Consider the following 27,656-nt stretch of genomic DNA (forward strand, 5'->3'; position numbering starts at 1 on the left):
CATATGGCGTTAACGTTCTAATGGTTTTAGTTGAAATACCTTTTTTTATACCTGCGTTTGGAGCACCAATTGTGTGAAAATTTGCACAAACTGCTGCGTGATCTGATAAATGAGGTTCAATAACATTACAAGTTACGGTACCCTTTTTTACATTAGTAACTATATTATCAAGGCATGCCTCACCCCTGGTGTTTTCTAGATTTAAGCAATGCATGTTGTGGGAACGCAGTAAATTGGAAAAAAGAATCTACCTCGACATTACTTTTGTTTATATTGATATTAAAATCACCTGATATGATCAACTTCACTTTAGAATATTTTTTATTTATATAACCAAGTAGCTCATCAAAAAAACTTAAGAAATCATTAATGATAGAATTTGGTGTTCGATAAATTGTTATAATGATAGCATTCAAACTAACTAAAAATATACCTGAAACCTCAAAAACGAAATCTACACATAAATGTTCTAATTCAATAGTTTTATACATTATATCTCTTTTAACATATATACAGGGTGCGGCAAAACAAACAGTGCAGTTTTGAAGTGGTATTAAAGAAAATCGGTACGAGTTATGAAAATGTGGTTTATTTTGCTTAAATAAGTACATTACCCCATTTTTTCTGTTAAGATTTGAATATCACATCAGAAAGATGGCGTCTTCCAGAAGCAATGCACTGATGTAGGCGATTTCTGAAGTTTCCACTGCATTTTGGCACATATTGATTGGAATGGCGGTGATTTCCTCTCTAATACGGATCTTGAGTTCTTCCAAGTTGTGAGGACGATGCCGAAAAACCTTGTCCTTGAGATAACCCCACAGGAAAAAATCGCAAATGCTCAAATCAGGTGATCTTGCAGGCCACCCCTCAGAGACACGAGACGCGCAGGAAACATCTGCCGCAATTTCGTCCTTGAAACATGTGCTGTGTGGGCCGTATCCCCATCTTGTTGGACCCAAATATCCTCAAGATGTTGTTCTTCAACCAACTGATTCAATTCTGGCTCAAAAAATCTTGCAGCATCGAAACGTAATGCTGAGCGGTCACGGTTGTTGTAAGCCCATCCTCCTCAAAGAAGTAGGGTCCAATAACACCAAATTTGGAAATCGCACACCATACAGTCACTTTCGGGGAATGGAGAGGTCGCTCATTAACTTGTTGTGGGTTTCTGTCCGACCAATAACGGAAATTCTGTGTATTAACTGAACCTGACAGGTGGAAATGGGCTTCATCACTACTGAAGAAGGTTGACCTTGGTGGGATACGTTCTAAAATTTCTTGAGCGCAATTCACGCAGTGTTGAAAGTCTGGAGGCATTAACTTCTGAACCAACATAATTTTATAGGGGTGGAAGAATAAATCTTTGTGTAAAATCCTCCTAACAGAGCGATCAGACATGTTTAACGCAGTTGCGTGTTTCCGGGCAGAGCGTGTTGGTGATTGTTCAACAGCTGCCCTCACTACTGCGACGTTTTCGGGAGTTCTCGCTGTTTTCGGTCTTCCCATACCTTTAGGCCTTTGTGTTGAACCAGTTTCTTCCAACGCACGAACCAACTTGCAATAACATTGCGATGTGGAACGGGATCATTACGCGGAATGTTAAAGTGCACTCGGAACGCTCGTTGAGTCGTGATGTAAGAACGGCCACTTTCAAAAAACGTGCGAACGGCAAAGCCGCGATGCTCTCCGCTCCAAACCATTGCTACGACTGAAAACGGGGTGAGTGACCGAATGCAGTGAGCCCCCTCCCCGGCTCCTACCCCTACCACAGCGGATGTAGAAGCCCATCACAACTGCACTGTTTGTTTTGCCGCACCCTTTACTACAACCCCCTCTTCTAAGGGGAGGCTTTCGGCAATGAACACTACCTACACAAAAACCTGCTGGCACATATAACAAAGACTCTTCTGGACAAAGCCAGTGTTCATTTATAGTTAATACATGTATATTTAATTTATTTGACCATAGATTTAATTCTTCTAATTTATTTCTTATACATTGAATATTTAAGTGATAAACAATGAGGCATGAGTCCTTAGATTCTGGTGAGCTTCTACTTGTGCACTGTAGTTTTTCCAATTGGTAGGCAGTTCCCTGACATATCATAAGTACCTGGAGGAGGAGGTTGCACGTCTCGTAGGCCCAGCCTGTGGTTAGGATCCTTCTTGGCAGTAATGGCTTTTGCTACTGCTTCAGCTAACCACTTCTTTCCCCAAAAATTTAAGTGGAGACCTTGACGAGTGTGTAAAGCTCTCTCTGCTTTACTAGATTTCACTAGTGTGACGTTGGAGTACCTGCCACTGAGCTCTTCGAGGCGCTTATTTGTCTTTTCAACTTCTTTGTTGACACAGGACCAACTAGCCAGGTCATAACGGTGTGGGAGGTCTACTAAAATGATATTTGTATTTGTAGCTCTGTCCAAGGTTTCAGTTATTAAAGTCAAAGCTTCATTTGCTTCATTTTTTGCCACATCGTTTGTGCCGCATATCATCACCAAGTAATCATTTTTATTTAAATTTACATTTTCTATATTTTTATAATTTAAAATTTGTCTTGTATGCCCCCCAGGCCTCACAAAACCTACTGCTTCATGATCTTTATGTATTTTATTAAGGTGCTAGACTAAATCTCGTCCATGACTATCAGCACAAATTAGCACCTTATTCATGTGTGTCTCACTGGCTTCCATCAGTACTGAGATCACTAACATTTGAAGTCTCATCTTCATCAACTTGTAAAACCTCAAACTGGTTCCTTAATTCAATGGGATTTTGGTTTCCATTATACGGCTTGGGTATAGGGTTAGGTATATTTTTTTTTTTTTTACTTTTTAAAACCACTGAAAAACCCTCCAGCTTTGTTTTTTCAGAGCTCCATAAACTTTTTTTCAGTCCAGTGTTATTATGGAAAGGTGTGGAATTCAAAGGAGACAGACTATGATGTACATCCGAATTTACTTTCTTTATTGTAGAGATTTTAAATTTTCTTTTTGGTTCAATTTAGTACGTTGTATATTTACTTCTTCTTCCAGCTGTATAATTGTTTCTTCCTTTTTTTATTACTAAAGTTTCTAGTTGTATATTATGATTCTTAGGACTAATAATTTCTTTTCTTCCTTGGTTAATGTCATCATTAAGTGAATTTATAATTTCATGTTGATTTATTAGTTCTTGAGTTACATCTTGATTGATACCTATAGTTTCTTTTTTATGTCCCAAATGGAAATCAACAGATGTACATTTTTCACAGAGCCATTTTCTTGGTAACTGTGCTATACTTTTATATTCCTCAATAGTTAGAGAAGTACATTTTCTGTGGAACCATTTAGAACATGTTCCTGTACAAAGTATAGCATGACAGCCTTTGGTTATATTTTTAGAACATATACCACATGGGTACTGTAATTTTTTCTTATTCATTTATATAAAATTGTTAGAAATTATAAGTATGAATTCAGGAAAAAAAAGAAAATGTATTTCTCTATATAAATACTGGTTACTTAATAACAACAATAATTAACTTTTGATGCAAAAATATAATGACAACAGTTGGATTTGAACCCAGAACGTTCAGTGTAGAAGTCCTCAACTATATCAATGAGCTATCAGATCTGATACACTTTAGTTACAGGTGCATAACAAAATCATTACAATGACATGTGAGATAAGAAGTTTGCAATATAAACAATACAAAGGTCAGTTCTGGTCACTGCACTTATCAGTTCCTCAGGCCTTATCTCTAGACCCTTCTTATCTGCTTTTAAGAATACAGACCAAATAGAAGTATGAAAATAATTGTATAAAAAACTTAAATTTTGCACCTTCTTGTGAATTGCAAAAACATACACTATACAAAAATGTTGAGCATTACTTACTGATCACATTAATGCAAAATTTATACCATAATGCAACGAAAAAACCAATTATATTCACTGAAAATGATAGAGCAGATCCTGCATACAACTTGCACACACAGTGACCACTCAATGAATCCATGGTACCCATGGTGCTTTATTATCCATGGTACCCATTATAATATTTTATGTTAACAAAATTTAAAACATAAAGTAAGTTCTAAACTTTTTTTAAATACCTCAAATATATACAAAACCGTTTAATATGTTTTTAAAATATTGTAACTTAATGGACACTAACCACTAATGGACTATTTTGCACTTAGTCGTTTAATTTTGAAAATCATGAATAATTACCCCATTAGTAGGTCAGTATTTGATGTGTTTAAATTTGATTAATTTGATGATAATTTGTTACTGAGAAAGACTACTGGCCACATATTGGTGTCATTGGTACCAGGGTGAATAATATAGATTTGAAGAGGTTCAGATGAATTTATGATCTAGTTAGTTGTATCATTTGTGGTGCTTCTGATAAACATTTTGAAGTTTGAAAATTGGTATTTTTTGTCAGTTTATTCACTGTTGATATTTTTAAATATACCTCAATGGGGTAAATAAACCACAATGGAAATAATTTATAACGTTTCTTCATTTGATTTCAAACTCAAATTTACTGTGTTTTCAAACTATAAAATTATTTAAAATTGTACCTTATAGTTGCTTGTGGTTGAATAATGAAATGTAAACATACTTTTCAGAAGAAATATATAAAATAAATTCATTACCACACTCTTGAATTTATATAAATTCTCACTTTATAATAGACAGCACATGGCAGGAACAATTTTGAACACCGTAGAGAGAATTTGACTGAAAATCACATTATGTAGCACTCACTGTTTAATGGAAATTTATTGTACCAATTTCACGTTTCTAGCTAGGTATATGGATATGGAAAATATGAAGGAAATGCAGGATTGGGGCTGGTACTCACAAATTTATTTAATTTACCTGACTGCCATATGTGGAAGAGGTAGATAATAAACCCAACTCTGCACAGCTCTTACAGCACTGACTCATTTTATTCCGCTTTCAGAAGTTAATGGGGGGAGAGGGGGGTAAGAGAACCAGTTTCATAGTTTCCATAAGCATTAGAGATGTTTGGTTCAAACATAAAGAACTCTGTTATCTGACGACTAAATCCCACGTCCTGTGGTTCTGTACTGTAGTCTAATGAGTCTAACCTCACAAATTTGCAGGTACTCTGTGGCATATAACATTATGCAGTTTGATGTGATCACTATGAATTTAGTGACAGCTTTGTATCGACAGTCTTTGACACATGATATCATCGGACATCCAGATGTTGCTTTTTGTGCTGGCCGGGACAATGGATTAGTGGCTTGACTGAATGTTAGTCCTGCGCTGACATCTCCTGCTCCAACTGATCCATACTTGCGTATAGACCCCACATGAATTGCCAGCAGAATATTCATCTAAGTTAACATCTCACAGGCACAGTCCTCATTCTTTACTCACAGAGCCTCATCACATAATTTTTGAAACCATACGGCCGTCAAAACGTTGGCTAAACACTAGCAATAATACTAAGTCAAGGTCTTGAGAAAATATCTGACGATCACTGACATAATGCTAACATTGGTCGGCTTTTGGACCTTTCACAATGTAAATTATTTTACTAACTAAAAGATTGTCAAGAAGTCTCCAGAGTCTATAACAAGGTTCAGTAAAAGAGATATAACAGATTTTGAAACTCAGTCCAATGCTTCAGGTACTGATCAGATATCAGTAGCCAGAAGATTTTTTACAAAGGTTTGAAAGGACAGTTATAACTTGAACTTTCTCCTCCTTTACTACCAAAAAAACCGTCAGTAATGGTAAAATATGTGTTCTAATCTGTCCACTAATTATGAATAATCCTGGAGCAGTCAGTTGGTACTGACTCATATTTTTATTATTTATCCTAACATACATCAACATTTTTGTATAGTAACTCTCAGATACATACTTTACAGGCCACTGTTATTCAAGTTTATATTCCGTTGTCTATGACCTGAATTTGTGATTACGAGTCCAATATTTGATCAGCTGTGATGCCGTGTAGTCTAAGATGCATTCAAGTGTTGAAGCCATGCTCTAGGTTATAGTGCCGAAATAAGCAAAATGATATATATAAATTGTCTTACTGTTGTTGTTGATATGTGTTTCATATCTTAAGAAATTAAAACTTAAGCGTGTTAAGTCATAGTTTTTACATTTTTGTACTATTTTTATGAGTGTGCCTAATACTAATTTTTTTAGCTGAGCCAACATACTATGAAAAAATATTTTCTTATTTGTGTAAAATCCTTTTAATTGATTACTAGTCCAAAAAGTACATGATATTTACTACATTTCATACTCTTAAGGTAATCAAAAACTTGAAAAAATGTTTTGAATAAAAAATTACATTATACTTTTTTTAAATATATACACACACACACCACCCACACACTATTACACTATACACTATTACGCTTTACACTATTTTGGTATGAGACTAAAACCATTAGAATCTGTGCCTTAAGCTTAAAAACCAAATATACAAAACAATTTTATTATCAAATGACTTATGTTTTAGTGAATTTAAAAAAAAAGCTTGCAATAGTAGAGAAAATCTTTAACATTTTAGAAAAATGACGGGATAGTTTTAAGGTTAAATTAGTCAAGAATGATTCTGTCTTCTTATCAATTTTTAACTTTGTTGAACTTCAGTTCTTCAGTGTGTTTAATCAAATAAGTATATTTAATTCCTTTGTTTATTTTGCAAGTATTCATTACTCTTTGTAAACTCACGGTCAATAAATTTGCATGGTACCACCATCATTTGGTTCTATGTATATATTTTTGATAATTTTCCATATTGATGTTATCAAGTTTAGTTCATAAAGTCATGTTTAATTTTACAGAGGAGAAAAAGTTCATACTTTGTGCAGAGCTGAAGAAAATGTTGCCCACAAATAAAGGTGTACTCATACTGGATATTCGGCCCAGTGATGACTTTAAGAAGTCTAAGATCAGTCAAATGAATTGTGTCAACATACCTGCGACATCAATAAATGCTGGGTACTTATATTAGAATATCTGTTGTGATATAAGGTAGTTTTGGTAGGGCAGGAGAGCAGGTCTTAACCATATTGAAAGTGGTTTGCACCAAAATGTTTCTCTTTTTATTCCCTTTCCAACAATTTGTCACATGTGGGGGTGTTAACATTACAAAATTTTGAGTTGGGGTGAGCACCTCCCTAGGGGGGCCTACCCCCAAAATTTTCTTTTGTATGCCAGGTCTGATTAACCTACAAAGATCCCCAAATTTTTACTTCAATTGGACTAACTGTCTAGAAATGACACGGATGGGCACTGACTTTTGGATGTCTGCGTAATAATTACTTATACATAATTACACAGCACAAATTAAAAAAAAAAAAAAAAAACATTTCCAATAAAAAGTGTTATTGTTAATGAACACGTATTCATAAAACACTGGAATTTAAAGTAAATCCTTCTTTATACTATGCACAAGAGTATAATAAATAACGTAACTAAAACTACAATAATTGGAGTAAATCAAGATTTTTTAAATTCTTCATACAGATAGTACATTTACATTTATTTACTTAATATTTGAATGAAATGCTCAAACAATGTTGGTAGAATGACAAAATAAGAAAATATTATGGTTTTTAATATTTTGTCTTTTTGAAAATTTGTATTTTTTATATTGATGTCTGTGTATGATATCACCTGTGTAGATGACACCCATATATTAACACATTCGAGTCTACGCTCGAGCCAGACGCGAGCGCAGGTGTTTAAACCCCCGGCCGGCGCTCGAGCGTGACTCGAGCACAGCTTTGCCGATTGATATACGGAGTTGCTCGAGTGATATTCGAGTGCCGTCTGCTGCATTAGAAAGCCAGCTTTAATGGTTAGTTCAGAAAAATTCCGCTAGGCGCTACTACGTCATACCCGCTTGAGGCTTTTGTTTATCCATTGACGTGGCCTGGCGCGTCGTCAGTCTGTCTACGACAACAATAATTTTTTTAGCATTTGAAATTTTTTTGGCAATTGAAATAATTATTTGTAAATATGTATATAGTAAATGCCTTTAAAAATATTGAAATTACTTGTTTTATTTATTCAAAAGTTAGTTTTCAAGTAACACAAAACATGCGGGAGTTTTTATTTTTCTTAAAAAAATGTATGTTTTGAAATTAAAAAAAAATTAATTAGATTTTATAGGAATACAGTTTTACATATCATTTTAAAGAGGAAAGATAGAACTTTCAAGAAAATATAATATCTTATACATAATATTTAACAGTTTTCTAAAAGAAAAATCTGAAAACCAATTAATTTATGCAGACCGGGTTATAAAAACAGCAAATAGCGAGCCAGACTCCAATGTGTTAACAATTGATAAGCAGTAAGTAAATAACATTACCAACTGAAAAACTTGTTTTTGTTGTACTTGACATGTTAAAAATTCATAGCTAGATAAACAAATTAATGAACTATCATGGTTTTGTAAATAATGTTTAACTTACAATTGATAATTTCTACACTTGTTTTCATTCATACGTCGTGTCTGTGCTAGACAAATGCTGCTCAGCAGTAAACAAACAGATGATTGGTAAAACATGATTTTGTTGTCCTAAAAAAAACATGTGCATGAGAAGTTTTTGAATTATAAACTTGATCAAAACAGGTATAATTTATTAATTTGTTGGGATTTGACTTTTTTTTCTGTCGTACTGGATAGAACAAAGAAATGAAAAAATTGTCAGAATCAGAAACATCTTTATTCATATTAATACACATGGTGTACATAAGAATGGTGTCAATCCAATATAATACTATAATAATAACATTATTAACATTAACATCATTGTTAACAATAGTAACAAGTCACAATTCATTATATAATACAATAGTTTCATACTAAAATTATTAAAATTACAAATGAAAATTTAAAAATTAAAGTTAAAGAAAAAAAATGTAATAAAACTGTTTTTATCCATGTTTTCCACCATGGATTTCAAAAAATTCAGAAAACGAATACAGGGGAAGGTTAGTTAAATATTTTTTTAGTTTAACATTGAATAAATTATTATTTTCCAGTAATTTTATGTAGTTTTTTTTTCTGTCGTACTGGATAGAACAAAGAAATGAAAAAAATTGTATTTATCTTATTTAGAACTAATTTGCTGTGAAACATTTTTGTAACAGTTTTTAAATTAAATAACCTAACCTTTACTAAAAATAGCCTATAAAAATCATGAATTTGTGTTACTTAAAAACTTGATTTGCAGAGATGTTATAAGTTTTAGCAACAAAAATTGTATGAGCAGTGAAGGCATTAACATCTGTGGAAACTGTGTTAAGTTTAAACATTGTTTTGTAAAGTGATTTCTTTTGTCCGTAGCTTGAGTGCAAACAAGTTAGGTGAACTTATAACAGACAACTCAGAGAAGTTCTACTGGAATCACCGTGAAGAATATCAGCAGCTGATTCTCTTGGACTGGCATTCTGAAGAGAAAGATGTGATCCCTGCCAGCAGGCTGGATATCCTGCGAAACATCCTACTCAAGGTATCATTACTATCATCAAATTAATTACTAGTTTGGCTAGAGTTATAACTATTAGGGGAAGTAATTATTTTATGTTTTTGAAAATATTGAGTGTCCTCCAAAAATGAATAATATTAGGTGTAAGTAAACATTTTTTAATGTAACTCTTTTAACCCTTTGACATTGTGGTCAAGTATACTCGCAAGTAGAGCACTTATCATCATTTTACTGCCGAGTGTTCTCACACCGTGCTATCAGTATGACGTGTGATAGTCACGTGAGCTATCTTGCCGTGCCAATCAGCTGTCTGTTGTGTGCTCTAATTGGCCGAGAGCCGAAGCGAGATCTTGTGTGGCGTGGGGAGAGAGGGCTGGTAGGAGGGGATTGGCGGGAAAAACCATACATGAATCCCGCTACATGTGTGAGAGTTGTGACATCGCTTTATGTTTTGTTCCTTTGTTTTTCAGAATACTATGAACTATAAAACTGATAGGATTGTATTCTAAAATTGTCCTATAGTAAAACAACTTTTTAATAAACTGTCTTATTTATATCCTGATCACAATAGGCCAAGACACTTTGAAAGTATCTTTTTTAGGGGTGAAATCTAAATATACTAAAATAATTAACAAAAGCAATTAAATAGTTGTATACAACATATATGGTTACCAAAGGTGAATAAAAAGATTGCGGTGCTGAACCACTTGAGCAATTTCGGCTAAGAAAAACAGCGCAACTGACTCGGCTGGCTGCACAACCTTTAGTGGTCAAAGAGTTAAGTAACCTCACATGTTAACGTCTTAAAAAAGTCTATTCATAGTTGGAATAGAATTTTTACGTCACTGAGCTTTCGTTAGTCCTTGTGTTCCTCTTTTGTGGACAAATCAGGATATTTATTTTAGCAAAGAGGATTGAATTCATGAAGCAAGATTTCTTTACATAGTAGTTTATTTGTAGTAAGTGACCTTAGTACTGTGAGGTTTTCCGAGGTTGATTAAAATTTTGTTACTGATGTTCCTAACAATCATTTTATAATTCTTGAGTTTTTTTTTTCAAAAGAAAGAAGTTATTAATTCAAACCTATGAGCGAGCAATTTATTGTCATTAGAGGAATTAATTTTATTTTTAGTTATTGTTGTTTGAAACAAATTTTTAACCACTGGGTAGTTTCAATAACAATAACTATATTTTTGTAGCTTTTGTATAATCTTAAAATTATAATGCCACTATTTGTATTAAGTAATGTAGTATTTATAAGATTTTCTAATCATATTTTTCCTGGGTTTCAGTGGGATCCACAAGTTAAATATAAAAATGACCCTCTGATCCTAGTTGGAGGGTATGAGCGTTGGCTGGACATGTATCCAGTTCTGACTACCAATTCCAAGATTGAATGTCCGCCGAAACATGCCCACGACACATTCATCCCCCTCAGTAAGCTTTTTTCATAAGTGGTCAATTTTAACAATATTAGATTGAGCTCTCCACCTACACCTTGTTCATGTGCATCCTTCCTTGTCCTTGGTCTCATAGCCCGGAAATATACGGGGAATATTCAGATTTATATAAAATCTAAGATTTGATGAAATTTTATTTAATTTGTTTTTTATTGTATGTTGCACTAAATATATAATTTACCAGAACATACCGAAAATATCAGTATTTTATTATGACATTATTTTGGGATGTGAATACAAATTTAAAGGCTGTCATTGTTTTTAATATTCACAGTTGACATGTAAGCTGTAGGTGGTGATGTTCTGCAACTAATTTTATATATTGTATCAATTTCAATAAATATTTTAGTAATAATATTAAAATACACATATAGAGGCTTTCTTTGTGGTATAAAGCTGAGCAATATATTGATGATAGTCAGAAGTACTCTGTGCACAAACTGACAGCTTTAGCCAACTTTATTTCTTAGGCTTACATGGTTGGTATCATGACTATCATCTTTTGACTGAGATGGCTCTCCACAGCGGAGCAGAAGGAGGGACAGAGAAAGAGAGATGTTTGGGTCTTATCTCTGTCATATCATATCCTATCATATATATCATGTCAAGTCATATCTCTGTTGAACCTAGAAAGCTCTGGTGAACGTCGAGGATGTGTTTCTAAGTGGTACTGTGCTGATAAGGAAATAGAGGGCAGGAACGATAATTGGCTTCAAGATCAATATAATTTATTTGTGTCTATAACGTTTAAAGTATATAATTTACTTCATTATTATAAAAATTACAGGCCAACATTTTATAGTTAAACAAATGATTAGAGTTATTAATATATGGTATTACATTTCCAATAATTAATTGCAGTTCCTGAACTTTGATAGAACTTAAATTGTATCGTTGAATAACTAATTGTACAGTGTGAGTTAAAGTATGAATACACTCAGTTTAGTTTTTGATGGATAAATATGGAGGGATGGAACTCGGGACACCTTGCTAGGAAATAGAATTTTTAGTCACTGTTACAACTTTGTATATTTCCCCAAAATGGGATTTGGGGGGCGGGACGGCTCAAAATTTTTAAACATAAAGACCCATTAAGTGACACCTCATTTGAAAGGTATATAAGAAGAAGAACAGTGGAAACTAGAGCTTTCTACTCAACCCAGTACAAAATGGCAGCTCATTGAAATTAATTAAGTTAAAAGCATGGATAGATCCAGCTTTACCTTTAATGGGCAAAGATAGAAAAATTTAACTCAGGACTCCTCTCTAGGAAACAAAATCAAACCATTCCCCCAAAATGGGCTTTTTGGGGGGCAGTTTAAAATTTTTAAATGTAAAGTTACAGTAGCACTAGTAATTACAATTACGTTTAGCAATGGAACGCTAAAACTTACTAACCTGTTTTACTGAACCTGTTGAAACTTACTAAGATGTTCAAACTGCTGTCACAGGACAGTTTGACAATGTCCAAGCCTGTTGTAGAAACTTAAAATGGCACGCTGTATGGATTCACACGGGAGTTTTTGAGTTTTTTCTATTTACTATTCTGTCCCTAAGGTCATTAATGCACTGGGGTTTCGTTTTATAGATGTTTTTAATGTGACCCCACACAAAGTGGTCAAGTGGAGATAGATATTAATAGCGATCTTGGTGATCATTCTATACTTCCTCTTCTGCCTCTCCAGCAATGTTGAAAAATATTGTTATAATACTTGCTGACATGCTAGCCATAATGTGGAGGTACTCGATCCTGTTGGAACCAAACTTCATTAAAGTTTTTGGTTGCTATTTGGATAGCTGGATAAACCTGATTTTGTAACATTTCCTAGTATATCTCGGCATTAAGGTTTCCATCAATAAAAAAGGTCTCAATAAACTGATCCCTCACAATGCCAAGCCAAACATTAAATTTTTCAGGATGCTGGGTATGTTGCTCTCTCATCCAATGAGGGTTAACATCAGCCCATAACGAGCATTGTGTCTATTAACATTACTGTTTAACTTGAAAGTTGCTTCATCCGAGAAAGCAATTTTGTTTAATCTAATTGTATTATTATCAATTTTCCACATCATTATTTCACAAAATTGCACTCAACAATCAAAATCGTCCTCACTTAGCTCATGAACTAAACGAATTTTGTACACTTTATATCTACTGTCATGTAAAACTTTATAAACTCATGTTTGAGATATACCTAATATTTGAGAAAAATTTCTTGTTGAAGGCATGAGGATCTTCTACAACAGACTGTAAAACATCAAGTGACAATGCTTCATTTGTAGCCGATTTTGGTCATCCAGGTTTGGGGTGGTCTTTAACACTGCTTGTTTCCTGGAAATGTTGGCTTGTTTTTTAAACTCCTGATTTAGATACAGGGTTTTGATTGGGATAAGTGCCATTAAATAAATTCCTTACTTCATCATAAGATTAAGATCTCACCCGGTCTCCGTAGCCTCTCATCATCAGGATCATAATACGCTCTTTTTCACTTAAACGCTCCATCTCAACATAAATAATCACAAAAATACATATCTTAACTTTGTTAATTCCAACCAGAAACTGAACATGACACTGGACTTCCTCAAAACTGATAAGATAAGGGAGGCCTGCCCTGCAGCAGGTAATAACTGTAAAACAGGTTTGAGTTTGTAAGGAAAGTGGTTGTCTATTGAAGTGATTACCTTCTGAATGTAGACATTCATGTTTTGTCTCAATTAATTTTTAATTAATTTCAGTGAGCTGCCATTTTGTACTGGATTGAGATAAAAAGCTCTAGTTTATACTTGTCTTTTTCTTTTTCAAGACTTTTCAGAAAAGTTCACGGTTTCGAGTCCCGGTGGTGGTGCAAGAACATTTTGTGATTCAATCTTATAATAGTGAAACAATCCGAAAAATTGTATATAATAGTGCTACTATAAGGACAATTACATACAAAATCTACCTAAGAATGTTTTTAAGCAGTTACTAAAACTGTATGAGGTATTAGGCCTCATTTAACCCTTTGATGCGGTACTTATAGTATACATGCTAACCCCTACGGCGGTACTTTGTGACCAAGGTAGGTCAAACTCATTTTGAGTAGGCCTATATAGTATAAACTCATGTTCATTAACATTGTCATGGTCAATATCCATAAGTACAAGTAGTTGATTACCTGTAGGCCTAGGTGAAAAGCAGCCAAGAATGTCATCTTCACCACTTCCCTCACAATTTGGTGTTCCTTGCAACTGAGCATAATCAATATCAACACTATCATCAGAATCATAGCCCACCCAGCGGTCAATTTGACTATCCCGTGCCGTCATTTTTACAACTAATTACACTACTAAAATCACATATTACAATAACAAACACTTTTCTATCAAATAACTAAACCAGCCAACGTAAAACACAAGCAAAAACGTCCCGGTAGTCACGCCGCTTTCTTTACTCACAACACCATTACTGCAGTCAGCTGACGACAACAACCTGTTGAATATAGTAAATAACCAGACAAATAAAGTAACGAGAAGAAAAAGAACAGCAACATACAAAATGAAATATACTATATTTATCACAATAGAGTATTTTTTGTCTTTTTCCTTACAGTCTGGACATTTTCAAAACAATTATAGTTAATAAATTTAGAATTTAAAATATGTATAAAAATTTGTCTTAATAGATTGTTATTACTACTGAATAATCATCCCTAAACTATGGTAACTTCAGTTAAAAAATAGTTTATTCACTGAATAAATGGCATGTTTGACATGCCATTTTGAGATTATTTTAATGAAAGATTATAGTTTTAACAATCTGTGTCTCAGGAAAACGGTAATCATATTCAATTTGTAAGTATTTTTGCCTTTTTTGTTTTTAATCTTACAGAGGAGAAAACTAAAATCTTTGGAGTGTCTAGTTTGGTACTTATAAATATTATTGTTTCAGATCAATTTGTTTATATTTTCTCTTAAAGAATATTTTGTAAAATAAATATAAAAGAAACAGTAATAATATTGTGTAATAAAGTATGGCATACAACTATTCCTCTACTAAACCATCCCAAACTAAACAGACATCATATGACCCCCTTATACCACAAAAAAGAACTCTCTGTACCCACTCTGTTACATCAAAAAATATTAAGTGAAAGTAGAAAACACTGAAATAATGTTCTCCCATTCAAAACTATCTTAAGTTTCTTATAAACTCTTTATGTAATATTGAGATACATTAGTCCCTCTATAGTCCAGCCCTGTGCCAGTCCGGTCCCCCCAGTAATCCGGCCAGTGGACAAAGGCAGGGTGTCATCATAGCCGTCAATTTGCAATCACAGCTCATAACTACAGTGTATTTAACAGCATTGTCTTCCCATTTCTGAATAGTGTACATATACCAGAGGGAGTTTGTGAAATATCTTTGTGGTAATTTAATTTTTTCTGCCTATTGTATTGTTCATAATTTATGGTGGTTAGTATTTGTTTTGTGTTAAGTTGATACATTTTGTACTGTATAGTTAATGCTAGTGGCACAGTGAGTGAGGTTGTGCTGTACTGTAACTTTAATTGTAGTTTGAAATAATATCTGATGTTGGAATCAGCATTTTATTACTATTTTTGTATGAATCAGTAGTTGAGCCTTATAAACAAAAGTCTCTAAAAGTTGTCAGTGATTTGAAACTTGGTCTGGACCAGGTGTATAATGCCGGCGAAAGTGGACTTTTTGGAGGCTTTTACCAAAAAAACACTTGTGCATAAGTCTGAAGTTAGTGATCCAGATACAAAAGTTTCAAACGAAAGAATAAAATTTATTTCATGTGCTAACTTTTTTTATTTTAAGACTATTGTACATATTCATGGTAAGAATTAACTTTTTGAGTAACAATACATTATATATTGTCATTTAAACGTGTTGTTCAATTGAACTCCAGTAATCCGGCTTTTTGACTAATCCGATACATGTCTGGTCTGAATTGCTTTGGATTATTGAAGACTACTGTAATATTATTTGTGTGGTCTTTATGTATGAATTTACTTTCTAGAGTAACAGTTTAACTGACTTCACACTGATCCTATGCTCAAAAGCTCTTAGGGGGTAGAATATTTGCTCTGTTTTATATGCGTTTAGATTTTAAAAAGTTACGATTTGAACCATAAATTTGCAGCTTTTTTATTGTTTTAATATTAATTAAAATATTATCAAAACAGCTGTGTTGTGCTATAAACAATATAATTAGCATGTAATATGATGTTACACATAAATTATTTGACAAGCCATTTATATATAAAATAAATAAAAGAGGACCAGAGACAGAACCCTGTGGAACTCTTATCTAGACTCTCCTGAAGAGAGAAGAATAATTGGCTACATGAAATGTACTTGTTTATACAGGGTGTCCCATGAAGAAACGGAGAAACTGTCTGGACTTGTTCTTACGGTGAAAATAATGAAAAAAGTTCATATACACATAGGTCCAGAAACGCTTAGGTAGCGAGCTATACAGGGTGAAAGATTTCACCCAGATTTCAGTGTCACCGTTAAAAGGGAGCCCTATTAAATGGGACACTCTGTATATTGCATTTAAACATTAAATATCAGTTGATTCATTTATACGCAATCTGCCACATAAATATGTTTTGTAATGATTCATTACAGATTCACATTGGCATTACAATAAAATCCATACATACCTAACAACTTAAATGCTTCTTTTGTACACAAAACTAGTTTTTTTTAAAACTCTTACACAATAGTTATTGTTTTGGAAACAACATTTACGAGGCAGGAAATAGTGCATTACACGAATAATGCAGGTGTGTTTATAGAGAAGAGAAATCTTTATTGTATAGTGACATTCTTAAAGTTGACGGTGTGCTCATTTACCATTTTTAAATAGTTCGTCTACTGTCTACTGTGCGTAAAAACCATGGCAGATAGTTAGGTATCTAACATTCATGAATGTTGAGCAATTGAGGGCCTTCCCTTCTCTTACTTAATAACTCTTGTCCCATCTCTCCGTGAACTGTACTAGAACCAGTGAACTTAAAGTCCAAATTTCAATTTCATCAAACAATAATAATGAAAGAGTTTTCACAAAATCTTCCAAATCTGAAGGCGTATAAACAGTATTTGAAATCATTTAAGTTTATTTTAAACTGTTGAATAAGGAATGAGTTTTTAAATTCTTTGTAGTTCCAGTAACAGTACTTTATTTTAGGTGACCACTCTATTGAGTACCCCATTAGTGATCTGGATAAAACAATTGTTTCCAAGCCTGAAAGACGGGAGATACCAACACCAGCTATACCAATTGTGGACAGGTCTACTAAAGTGAGTATTGAATGCAATATTAACTAGATCAGTCAGGTTACATTTGTAAAAAGCTTGGTAAATCTAACAAACATAGTTATTTATTTGAAACAACTTACAAGTATTCATGCAGTACATATTGTTATATTGTAATTAATTTTGTATAGGTAATTATAATACAAAACTATATTGGTTTACACACATCATCAAAAATACCTATATGTAGATATCCTATTGTAATACAGTTTATATTGGACTAGCAAAGTTTCCTATTTTAAATTTGACTCAATGTACCTGTGTAAGAATTCTATCACCATTATCGAAGGGTGTCCTATAAAGGCCAGTTACTACAAATTAAAAATGATCAAGTCTGAATTTGTTAGAACAGGATTCAAAGATATTACCTTCAGTTAAACTTAATTGCTTGTTTAAAACTTAAGCTGACAGATACCAGAAATATTTCTTATTCTGAGATTTCTAGCATAATAATATGAAGAGATAGACACGTTGTAGTCTATCAGATTTTCTTAGCTAGGAAAGTTTTAGTAGTTGACTTTTATCTCCTACACTGGCTGGGATGGTTCTCGAAGAGAAAGCAAAGCTCTCGATCTTCAACGTAGAACGCTGTAACACAGTAAAAGCTGGAATCTGCTGATACGCCTGATGCAAGTACTTGATTACTAGTAAGGATTTTCACTGCAATCTAATTGAGGATTACATCTTCAGAGTTAAAACAATCTGTTCCATTTTCAAAAACAGAGCTGCTCCCATATATTGTAGTACCTAAAACCACCACCCCTGTTATGCACTTGGCTTGCTTGGGAACCAAATCTGAGCAAAGGAGGTACTCTGTCTAGTGAAAGCTGTTTCAACGTTGTTTTGTCTCTTCAGACACAGATAGACAGCAGATTCCAGCTGTCACTGTGTTACAATGTTCTCAGTTGAAGATCTTCAAGAACCATCCCAGCCAGTGTATGAGTGATAGCGGCCATGCAAAATTGTCAAACTGTAAAGACACAAAAAACTTAATATTTTATGAAAACTTTATAAGAATAGTAAAATATAGATTACTTTTAAATGAACATATACAAAATTATTTATTTCATTAAATTATAAAAAAAACTAACAAAATTCATTTAAATAAATGGTTTAGCAATGTACTACATGGAGTTCCTAGTTTATGTTGAAGTGTCAAATTATGCGCAAATGAATCATTGTCAGATTATTTCATTATTATGTTAACATTTGTTTAAATCAGTAATTTGTAATGTTTTATCTACAGCCAGAGAAGATTCTGGGAGTGGTGGACAAACCTGACCCATCATTCAAACTCAACAAGGAGGTTACAAGTGGCTTAACTGTCGTACATCCTGAATTTGAACCCATGGAAGAAGATAAGGTGAGTAATTTAAACTGAGAACTAAGTGGGTGTTTGGTTCAAAATCCGGAGATACTGTTTTTAACTGAATGTATTTTATAAGTAATTTACAATTCAATACAATAAGTTTATTTCTGGCAAGATACATTGTTATATATATTAGAGCATTGTGGTAGTTAAATAGTACGTAGCACCAGATTACATATGCACGTGAGCACACATACAAAGTGGCACTTTCTAATACTTACCTTAAGCTCAGATGAACGCATTATGAAACTTCCACAAAAACAATCATCATGTAAGCATAAGCATATCCCTTCAAATATCTTATCAATCCTTTCATAACTTGTAATGACAACTTAAAAAAACAAATAAAATCATTAAAAGATATAGAAGTCCGACACTAGGTATATCTTCCATCAGTAGTCACAATCATGACATTCAATAAAATCACAGTTATGTTGCATCAGGTTTAGGAGGCTTATAATACATAAACTTGTGATTAAGAAATTCAGATTTTGAATTATATGCTTTAAAATTATTAATAACTCTGTCTTTTTAATAAATAATTTGTCTCAGCCAGCAACCATTCTGAAGGAAATAAATTTGTTAGTAATTTTACAGGACGTGTACAAGGGCAGTCTAATAAGTCCAAATAAAGTGTACTTATTTTTTATGGTGAACAAAAATACTTAGTTAATTGAATTTACTACTTGAATACATACTCAAAGTGCTCTTTTTTCTGGTAGTAATTCCTAAAACATTCATCCTATACGAAATTGCGGCCATATAAAGGTTCCATATTGATCATATTTCTACAGCCACTATTTTGAAATCAATCAACCTTATGAAGTAAAGTTATTCTAATAATAATGACCTTTAAAATGATATGCATATTGACCTAGACATTTTATATTAAGCATTTAATATTACTATAATACTCCCCACAAGCCATCCCCCAAATGCAGGCATGTAATGGTTATTGTATTAAGATAACCGTATAATATTGTGCAAAGTTTGTATACTTTATCTGCTGTGTCTAAAAAAATATTAAGTTGTTTACATACATTTTATACATCATTTATATATGTTTCCAAATTTTAAGACTAGGTCTTTGCCAAGTCAGTTTAAAATCGATAAAATATTCGTAATTAACAGACAGACATCAATTGAGTCATAGAAACTTTCAAACTACCATACATGGGATCCAAATTCCAGCCACTCCATTTTTTTATCAGTATTAACAGTAGAAACCTCTTCACCACTTAGCTTCATATGAACTGAACATTGAAAGTGAAGCTGAAATGTTCCAAGATTTGTATAAAAGCAGCCAATCCAACTAAGTAACTTCATCACGTGTTACTGGAAAGTTTCATATGATTAACCTTCACAATATACGGTGTTCACTAATTATTGTATTCTGTGTTTCCTCGCTGACAGCACAATTAACCATGAGACCAATGTATCGAGTCAATTTTTGGCATACAGAATTGAGATTCCCCATTGATCAATGTGTACCATTGTAAATACTGATGTAGATGAAGTATAGGTAGAGTTTCACATTAAATTTTAATCCTAGATCAACTTATTCTACAGTTATCGTGCATCATGCATACAGACAGACAGGAATTGGATTTCGTCATCACAAGTGGTGGTAGAGGCTTCGCTGAAGTCTCAGCCAATAATGTCTCTTCTTGCAACCAAACCAAGTCCTTGTTTTAGAACTCCTTTATATGTTTATGATTATTTATAAGGTTTCAAGATAGAATGACTCCACATTTTTTACAGTGTTGGATGTATATTAACATGCCAACCATGAAAGAGTCATTATACCATCTAACGAATTAATTAACTACCATAATTAATAACACACTATTCTATTTGATAATTCAGGAGAGCAGCCATTCATAACATCTACAGTCAATGTAGTCTCTTTTCATAATGGTAGACTAAAATGTTAAATGTCTTATTTTACATTTGCAGGTTTCTGAATACTACCATCTAATAGTACGTAAAATAACAAGAAATACTTAATAGTATACAAGTTTTAAACATATTCCATTTGAAACTGAGTTTGTAAAAATATTTCAGGTCCCTGTGAAGCCAGAGTTTTCCTCAACATCTTCAGTCTCAGCTTCGAAAGACAAGTAAAATATTTTATTTCTATTTATGTACAATATAAAACAATCCATTGCAGATCTGATCATACATCAAATTTGAGTACTAAAATATTACCTATAAAACATGTAATACAATTTGTACAAGAAAGCATAAGCTCTATGTTTTTTTTATAGCAGATATAAATTTATAATTTTTATAAATGATATTCAAATTTTGTGACTGTACAGTTTTAACAGCTTGAATACATCTCATGTATAGCTAAAAGTTTCTAGATTAACAAGACTTAAATGTTTTCAATGCACTCTTTGTTTGTCCGTTTACATAACAGTATGTGTAATACACTCCAAATTATAAAAATCTAAACCTATTTGTCAATTTTTTTTAAATGAGTTTATGCCATGAGCCCATTCCTCTTGTTTGACATTATGAAAGATAAATAAATAAATAAACAACAATAGTGCAAAAAAAGTAACAAAACATACTAAGTCAACAAGAAATAACATAAGGAGTGCCGATCACAAAACCATTAAAAAGATTAATAAAAATGAATAAAATTAGATAATATAGGTGGGCAATAATTAAAAAAGTTAAAATTTAAGTTAAAAATATAAGTTAAGCAATTCAAGTTAAATGGCAATAACTATTTTAAATAAGAGCTTAGAAGAAGCAGTGTTAACGAAGAAACAAATGTTACTATAAAACTAAATATAACTGTATTAAATACTTATAAATACAATACTGATTTTTCTAATGTTTACTTGTTTATATTTATAGCATTGGAACAAAGACTCCAAATATTTCCTACCCTCAAGTGGTGAGTTCTCCTGTGCGCCCCAAAACACCTCCCCGGCTAGAGAAGTTTTACCCTACCACTCCAAAAAAGTCTGCGGACAAAGGTAAATAAAAGTGTTGAATTATCGACAGAGTGATATAGTGAAAATTCTTTGGCGTAGAATGTAAAGCTGCTTGAAAAAGGGATGTTTGTATTATATGGGGTTTTAACAATATTTCATGATAAAAATTTAATTTTGCATTGCTTGGTTGCCTAATGAGATGAGCACCTGATTATCAGAACAAATATGTGTATGCATATACAACAATGAAATCATTAATTACCATTATAGAAGAATTGTGTGTAATAAATTGACATCATGATTCAATTTATTTTAATTGAAATTCCTATATTAATTATTAGAAACACTGGTTACATTAGAGTGTGTGACATATACAGTAACAATCTATATAAGTTTAAACATACAAAATATTTTAACATAAATGTAAAATTTAAATTTCATTAAAATATTGACTTATTTAAAAATTTTACAAAGAATACATGAACTTAGGAATGGCATATAACATCTCTTTAAATCCCCCATTAATTATCGTAGGATAATCCTCTGGGGAGGCTCTTCAGTTGGCAGTCTCAAAAGAGTCCTTGTCACACAAAAGTGCGCTATGTAGGTTTTTGCTGGATCCTTGGAATTTCACAATGGTATCTGGCTACATCAGTCATTACCGGTGGCATGAAACTAAACTTTTCTTCAAGAAACCTTCCTCTTTTGGAGCAAGATTGCCTAACATGCTTCCTCAAAACATTAAAAATAGTGACTCCAAGACTTTAAAAAGAAGACTGCACTACTAGATTAGAAAAAGATTGAACTACCTACACTCTGAAGAGTTCCAACAAATATTTTTCTTTCAAATAAAATACAGTGAAACACTGTTATAGCGTTTCCCACATATAATGTTTTTCTGCTTATAATATCTATTTTACATTTAACCAAAAATACATTGGTCTTTTAGTGCTCATGTTCAAATCGATTTGTGAAGCTCGGCTTTGCGCTCTTGAGTTTTGTTTATTTTTCTCATGACGGATTCTAAGTTTTTGCATAATGAAAGTATTCTCCAAGAGCCTTAAAGGGTAATCCACCTCACGAACCAAAACTGACAGGAAATTGAAATCCTGGTCCACCGCTCTGCAACCACTGCCGACAACCCAGCACCCTAGCAAAGTGTTCATGGAATTCCGCCCCTCTCCACCGGTCCTTCTACATTACCTCATAAAGTACACAAATTACGAGGCAAGGAAAAATCTGCATGATCTAACAGTTTTAACAACGGATTTCAGCTAAGGCCTCTGGTTTTCCCTGTGCAGAGCTTGAGAGAAAAGGCTGTACTGGTCAGTGATTATGAATTGCTTAGTGTAGTTTAAAATGAAAACATTATCTTCTTCTGGTAATTACACAGTCTAAAGTACAACCATACCGATTTAAAATTTTCTAACATACCAAGAAGTGGGTTAGAGCCTACGTACCACACTCAGGAGGATTTAATCTAAGTTAGTAATCTTTATCGGGAGATTATACCAGGGTATAATATGGGAAAACCAGAGAGGATCCCAAGGGGGTAAAATTCCAGGGGTTGAAAAAATAAAGGTTTTTTCCTAGAGGTAGTTGTGTCTTTGCTATGAGGATAAATATACAGTTAATCTTTATCAGCAGAATAACTAGATCAGGGTATTTAATTTACACAGGAGATTATCAGGCTATACTAGGAAGTTCTGGTGGTGAGGGGGGGGGGGATTGTAGTAAAACAGGAGATTAAAAGAACATGTGGTTCTTTTCTGCAGGTATTGTGTCTGTTATGAGAATAAGTATACAGTAATCTGTATCAGCAGTATAAGTTGATCAAGGGATTTAATTCAACCAAGATAGAATTTGGGAAAACTGGAAAGGTTCTCAGAGGGACAAAATTACAAGAGTTTGAAAGGACAGAGGTTACTTTCCTGGTGGGAGTTGTATTTGTTATAGGCATAAGTAGGTCAGAATAATCATGAAAGTGTTTTGTTTATACTCCTAAATCACTCTGCCCCTGTCTACTAATGCTAGAAACTTTTTTACCAGGGACTATGTTCGCAAAGTTATATAACAATAACATAAAATACAACTTAATATAACAGAACATAAATAAAATCTATTCTGTCTCTATCTAATAGTTACAATACGCTTACTTATCAGCAATTTTTGGGGAACATAAATAAAATCTACTCTGTCTTTATCTACTCGTGATAATTCGTTTACTATCAGCTATTTCCGAGGAACAAATAAAATGTACTCTGTCTACTAATGACGATTCACTTATACTCAGCCATTTCTGGAGAAAATATAAATAAAATCTATTCTGTCCTTATTTACGAGTTACGATTCGCTAACGCTCAGTCAAATGATGTGTGATATATAACAATTATCAATGAATTTCTTGATAGAAAAATTAACTTAATCTCAACACCGAATCTAATGAGACGAAATGTAGTAGTATAATAACGGAAAAGAATTGTTTAAGTTTTAAAATTGGTAAGAATTTACTAAAGTATTTTACTTTAAGAGCTATTTTCGGGACGAGATATAGAAATACGAGGAAATACCAAATGACCTTCTTTAAAGATCACTTAATTTCCAATAGAGAAATTTCCAATAGAATTTCAAAAAGAGCTTTTCATTGGTTTGAATACAAACACTTTTTTATTTTTAAGGATTCAAATTCAAGAAATTTATTGTGAAAAATTGAGCCATGTTATTTATTTTTGTAAATGCATTGGCTTTGAGCAAATCACAATTCTTATACATGATGATGATTGAGGTATCATCAGCAAACATAAATAGTTCATTCTCCGGGAAGACCTTTGCAATATCATTTATATAAATGAGAAAAATCAGAGGCCCCAAAACATCCCTGCGGGTTACCATTTGTTATTTGCCTTTCATTTGATTTGATGAATTCTATTTTGAATTTTGAAACATGTTTGATCTTAATCATCTGGCGTTTGCCGCTAAGATAGGAAATACCCAATCCAAATCCCATCGGCACAATTGAAAGATTTGCTAAAGTCGGCAAAGCACCCTACAACCGCCTCTCCAGTTTCCATTCCATAGATATTGCCATTTATAAAATCAATCAAAGTGAGTTTGGTGGATTTGTATTGCCTGCTTTTTTTTACTGCCGCTCGCACCCGAGTTTATTTCCTTTTAGGGCAGTCAGCTGGCCCCAGATAACCTTCTCAATTAATTTAGAATCAGCAGTCAAAAGTAAGACTGGACATTAATTACATCTCCGACTCATCCCCCTTTTAGAAAAGTGGCCTGAGCTTGGCAATCCCACAACCATCTGGAAAGACATCGTAGTACAAAGAGGTGTTTATTAAATGTACCATCGGATTTAAGATTTAGTTCTGACAGGCTTTGAGGGTTATTATGTTCACAGAGTGATATTTTCTGACATAAGAAAGTTCAATCTGTGACAGGCTTGATCTCAGTAGTGGAATCTCATTACAATAATGTTTCTAAATGATGTTGCAGGAGATGGTGATATAGGTACTAGTTTTGAGAGACTCAAATCTGATAGCGTGTCACGCAGCGGAGGACTTAAGAGATCTATTTCTTCACCCAACATCAATAAGGTACATTACAACTTGTATTGTAGAAAAAACAACATTCCTCATGCTTCCAAGTAATAATACCAAAGAGTACTAAAAACATTTCTGGAGTGATAATGAGCTCGGGGAGGGGTATGTGTTATGTACTTCTTCCACTAAACAGATTAAAATATTATGCTAGTTATAAATAAGAAAGAAAGCAGACTCTTATAATAGTAGAATATTTGCTATTTTATTTCATTTAGATAATTACATACGTTCAAATGTTTATTAGTGATTGATTAAGAGGGATGTAACAAGTCTCAGATTTATCCTGTTATATTTATAAGTCCATTAACATTTTGTAACAATTACTTTAGAATTTATTTGTAACATGTTTCTTAGCAATCAGTGGGATGAATAACATCATCAGAGGTTAATTGAATGTGCTAAATGTCAGTAAAGAAAATACTTTAAAACATAACATACCAAAATCTTCTGATTAGAAGATGAAAATATGAAGTACAGTTTAATGTTGTAGACAAATAAAGTTAGATTTAATGAAATAAATTGTAATTGTGATAAATTTTCGAAAGGCAGTCACTGATGTGAAGTTTACTACGGAAAATTTTGGCTTTCAGACCTAATAGATTAGGCTATTATTATTTATTCTCATGTACAAATCACAGTGTGCCATTCTGCTCCTGGCAGACCCTATTTCTGGTGCAGTCCATGTTCAAACTACTAAGGGTTTTTTCGAGGAACAACCCAGTATAAACACACTATTACAGTAATGTCCTGTATAACATTGTAACAATGACCTAACTCTTACCATAGTTTTAAAAGAAATAATAATTTGTTTTCCTCTTAAAATTAAAATTTGAAGGATGCGTTTTTCTTATTATTGTTAATGTGCTAACATGAAAACATCTGATAGACAGTACCTTTTCTATTTTATAACTGTTCTTTTTGGGCATTTTTATGTAACATCTGTTTTTACTATTTTAGAATTTCTCTTATAAATGTCCCTTCCAGTGCAATTAATTACATTGGCTAAAATCTAAAACTTATGAAACCAGCAGCGGACAAGACAGCAATCAAATAGGGGTTAATTAGTGATTTAACATTCTGCTTAAATACAATCCCGTTCCTTTTATTAATGTGTCAGTTTGTAACCTCACTGTAACCACTATAAATAATTTTATTATTTAGGCCAATAATGTATTTCCCACCTCCTGTCCATCTAAAGAATTTAGTTTAAACTTTCCTTTGAAAAGTTGGTCCATATGTTTGTTATTAATTTCTTTAGGTTATATCAGAAATCAGAATATCTTTATTTACAAAATCTTGAAGAAATGTCATGGAAGAAAATTACAATAAAATAGATTGGAATCTTGAATGACAATGTTAGAGGAAAGAACTTTTGAATCGTTTAGACTGGTTGTTCCATAAGCCAGTTGTACAGTTGTCTTCAAAGCGGTGTTCCTTATAGGCATTTCAAGTTTTCTGGTAGTGAGCTGTAGAATTTCTGTCCTGCTTGGTGTTTTTGGAGTATTTAGTACTATGAAGAAGAGGAAACCACTGTGTGAATATACAGAACCGTTACTGTCAAGATTTTAAGTGTTTTGTAAGTCTCCCTACAGCTTTTCATTAGGGTGAGGCTGGCAACTGCTCTTATGGCTTTTTTCTGACGTCTTATTTGGTTTGTGATATTATGTGGTGCTATATCTTAAAATTTTGTGAAATATTTACAAAACATATTTTAAATCTATAGAATTAGTTATGTCATTCAAACCTTGATTTAAAATCTAATTATTTAATTTTTTATTCTTTTTTCCCACCTTCAGATTTATTATATTCCAAACTTTTTTTAACATTTAATGATTTATTTATTTTATTTTAAAAACTTTCTGCTTTAATTTTGTTTATATAAACTTCAATTATTTATTTTCAATCTTTATTTAATCTGGAATTTGAATGTTGTCTGCATTCCTTAGTCTAGTTCTTCTTTTTGGTTTTTATTTCTTTAGTTAACCAATTGATGATAAAATAACTTTTTTTTATTATTAATGTTTTAGAAAAGAGCTCTCGAAAGTAATCATTATTCTTTAAAAAGCATCCATTGTGCTTCCAAGGGAGTAAAATATATTTCTTTTCAAGATCTAATTTTAACCCTTTGACAATGTTATCATACAACGGATTCAGAAGCGCCCTACATGCCACCTGCAGTAATACACTAAACAGTCTTCATAATAGTGTTTCATGATCGTGAATAGTGTTCTCTCTTGAGTACGAATGCGAACTAGTGGAATAAATAAACAAGTAGTTTTCATTGTTCCCACTAGATCTCAATTGTTCTTTTATTTATTTCTTTCAGATCCAATTGACGATATTCAATCAGTTGTTCCAAGTAATCAGCTGATTCTATTTCTGTTTGTGTAGTGCATTACAGGCATTACTTTTACGTTACCGGTTGCCTTGATTGTAAACGTTTTGTTGTGTTTACAGTGA

At 32.8% G+C, this 27,656-nt stretch overlaps 1 protein-coding gene across 1 annotated transcript in view; it reads left to right on the top strand.

Annotated features, from left to right (window-relative positions):
- The window catches only part of LOC124352672 (ubiquitin carboxyl-terminal hydrolase 8-like), an 88,062-nt gene that overhangs the window by 17,433 nt on the left and 42,973 nt on the right, over positions 1-27,656 (top strand). The window contains exons 5-12 of the mRNA XM_046802251.1: positions 6,829-6,985; positions 9,345-9,510; positions 10,779-10,923; positions 17,144-17,256; positions 18,518-18,634; positions 20,705-20,760; positions 21,509-21,630; positions 25,090-25,190. Coding sequence (XP_046658207.1) covers positions 6,829-6,985; positions 9,345-9,510; positions 10,779-10,923; positions 17,144-17,256; positions 18,518-18,634; positions 20,705-20,760; positions 21,509-21,630; positions 25,090-25,190 — 977 coding nt within the window. The remainder of the gene's footprint in view (positions 1-6,828; positions 6,986-9,344; positions 9,511-10,778; positions 10,924-17,143; positions 17,257-18,517; positions 18,635-20,704; positions 20,761-21,508; positions 21,631-25,089; positions 25,191-27,656) is intronic.

The sequence above is a fragment of the Homalodisca vitripennis genome, chromosome 1 (genome assembly GCF_021130785.1).
Source record: "Homalodisca vitripennis isolate AUS2020 chromosome 1, UT_GWSS_2.1, whole genome shotgun sequence".
In the NCBI taxonomy this organism is placed as follows: Eukaryota; Metazoa; Arthropoda; class Insecta; order Hemiptera; family Cicadellidae; genus Homalodisca; species Homalodisca vitripennis.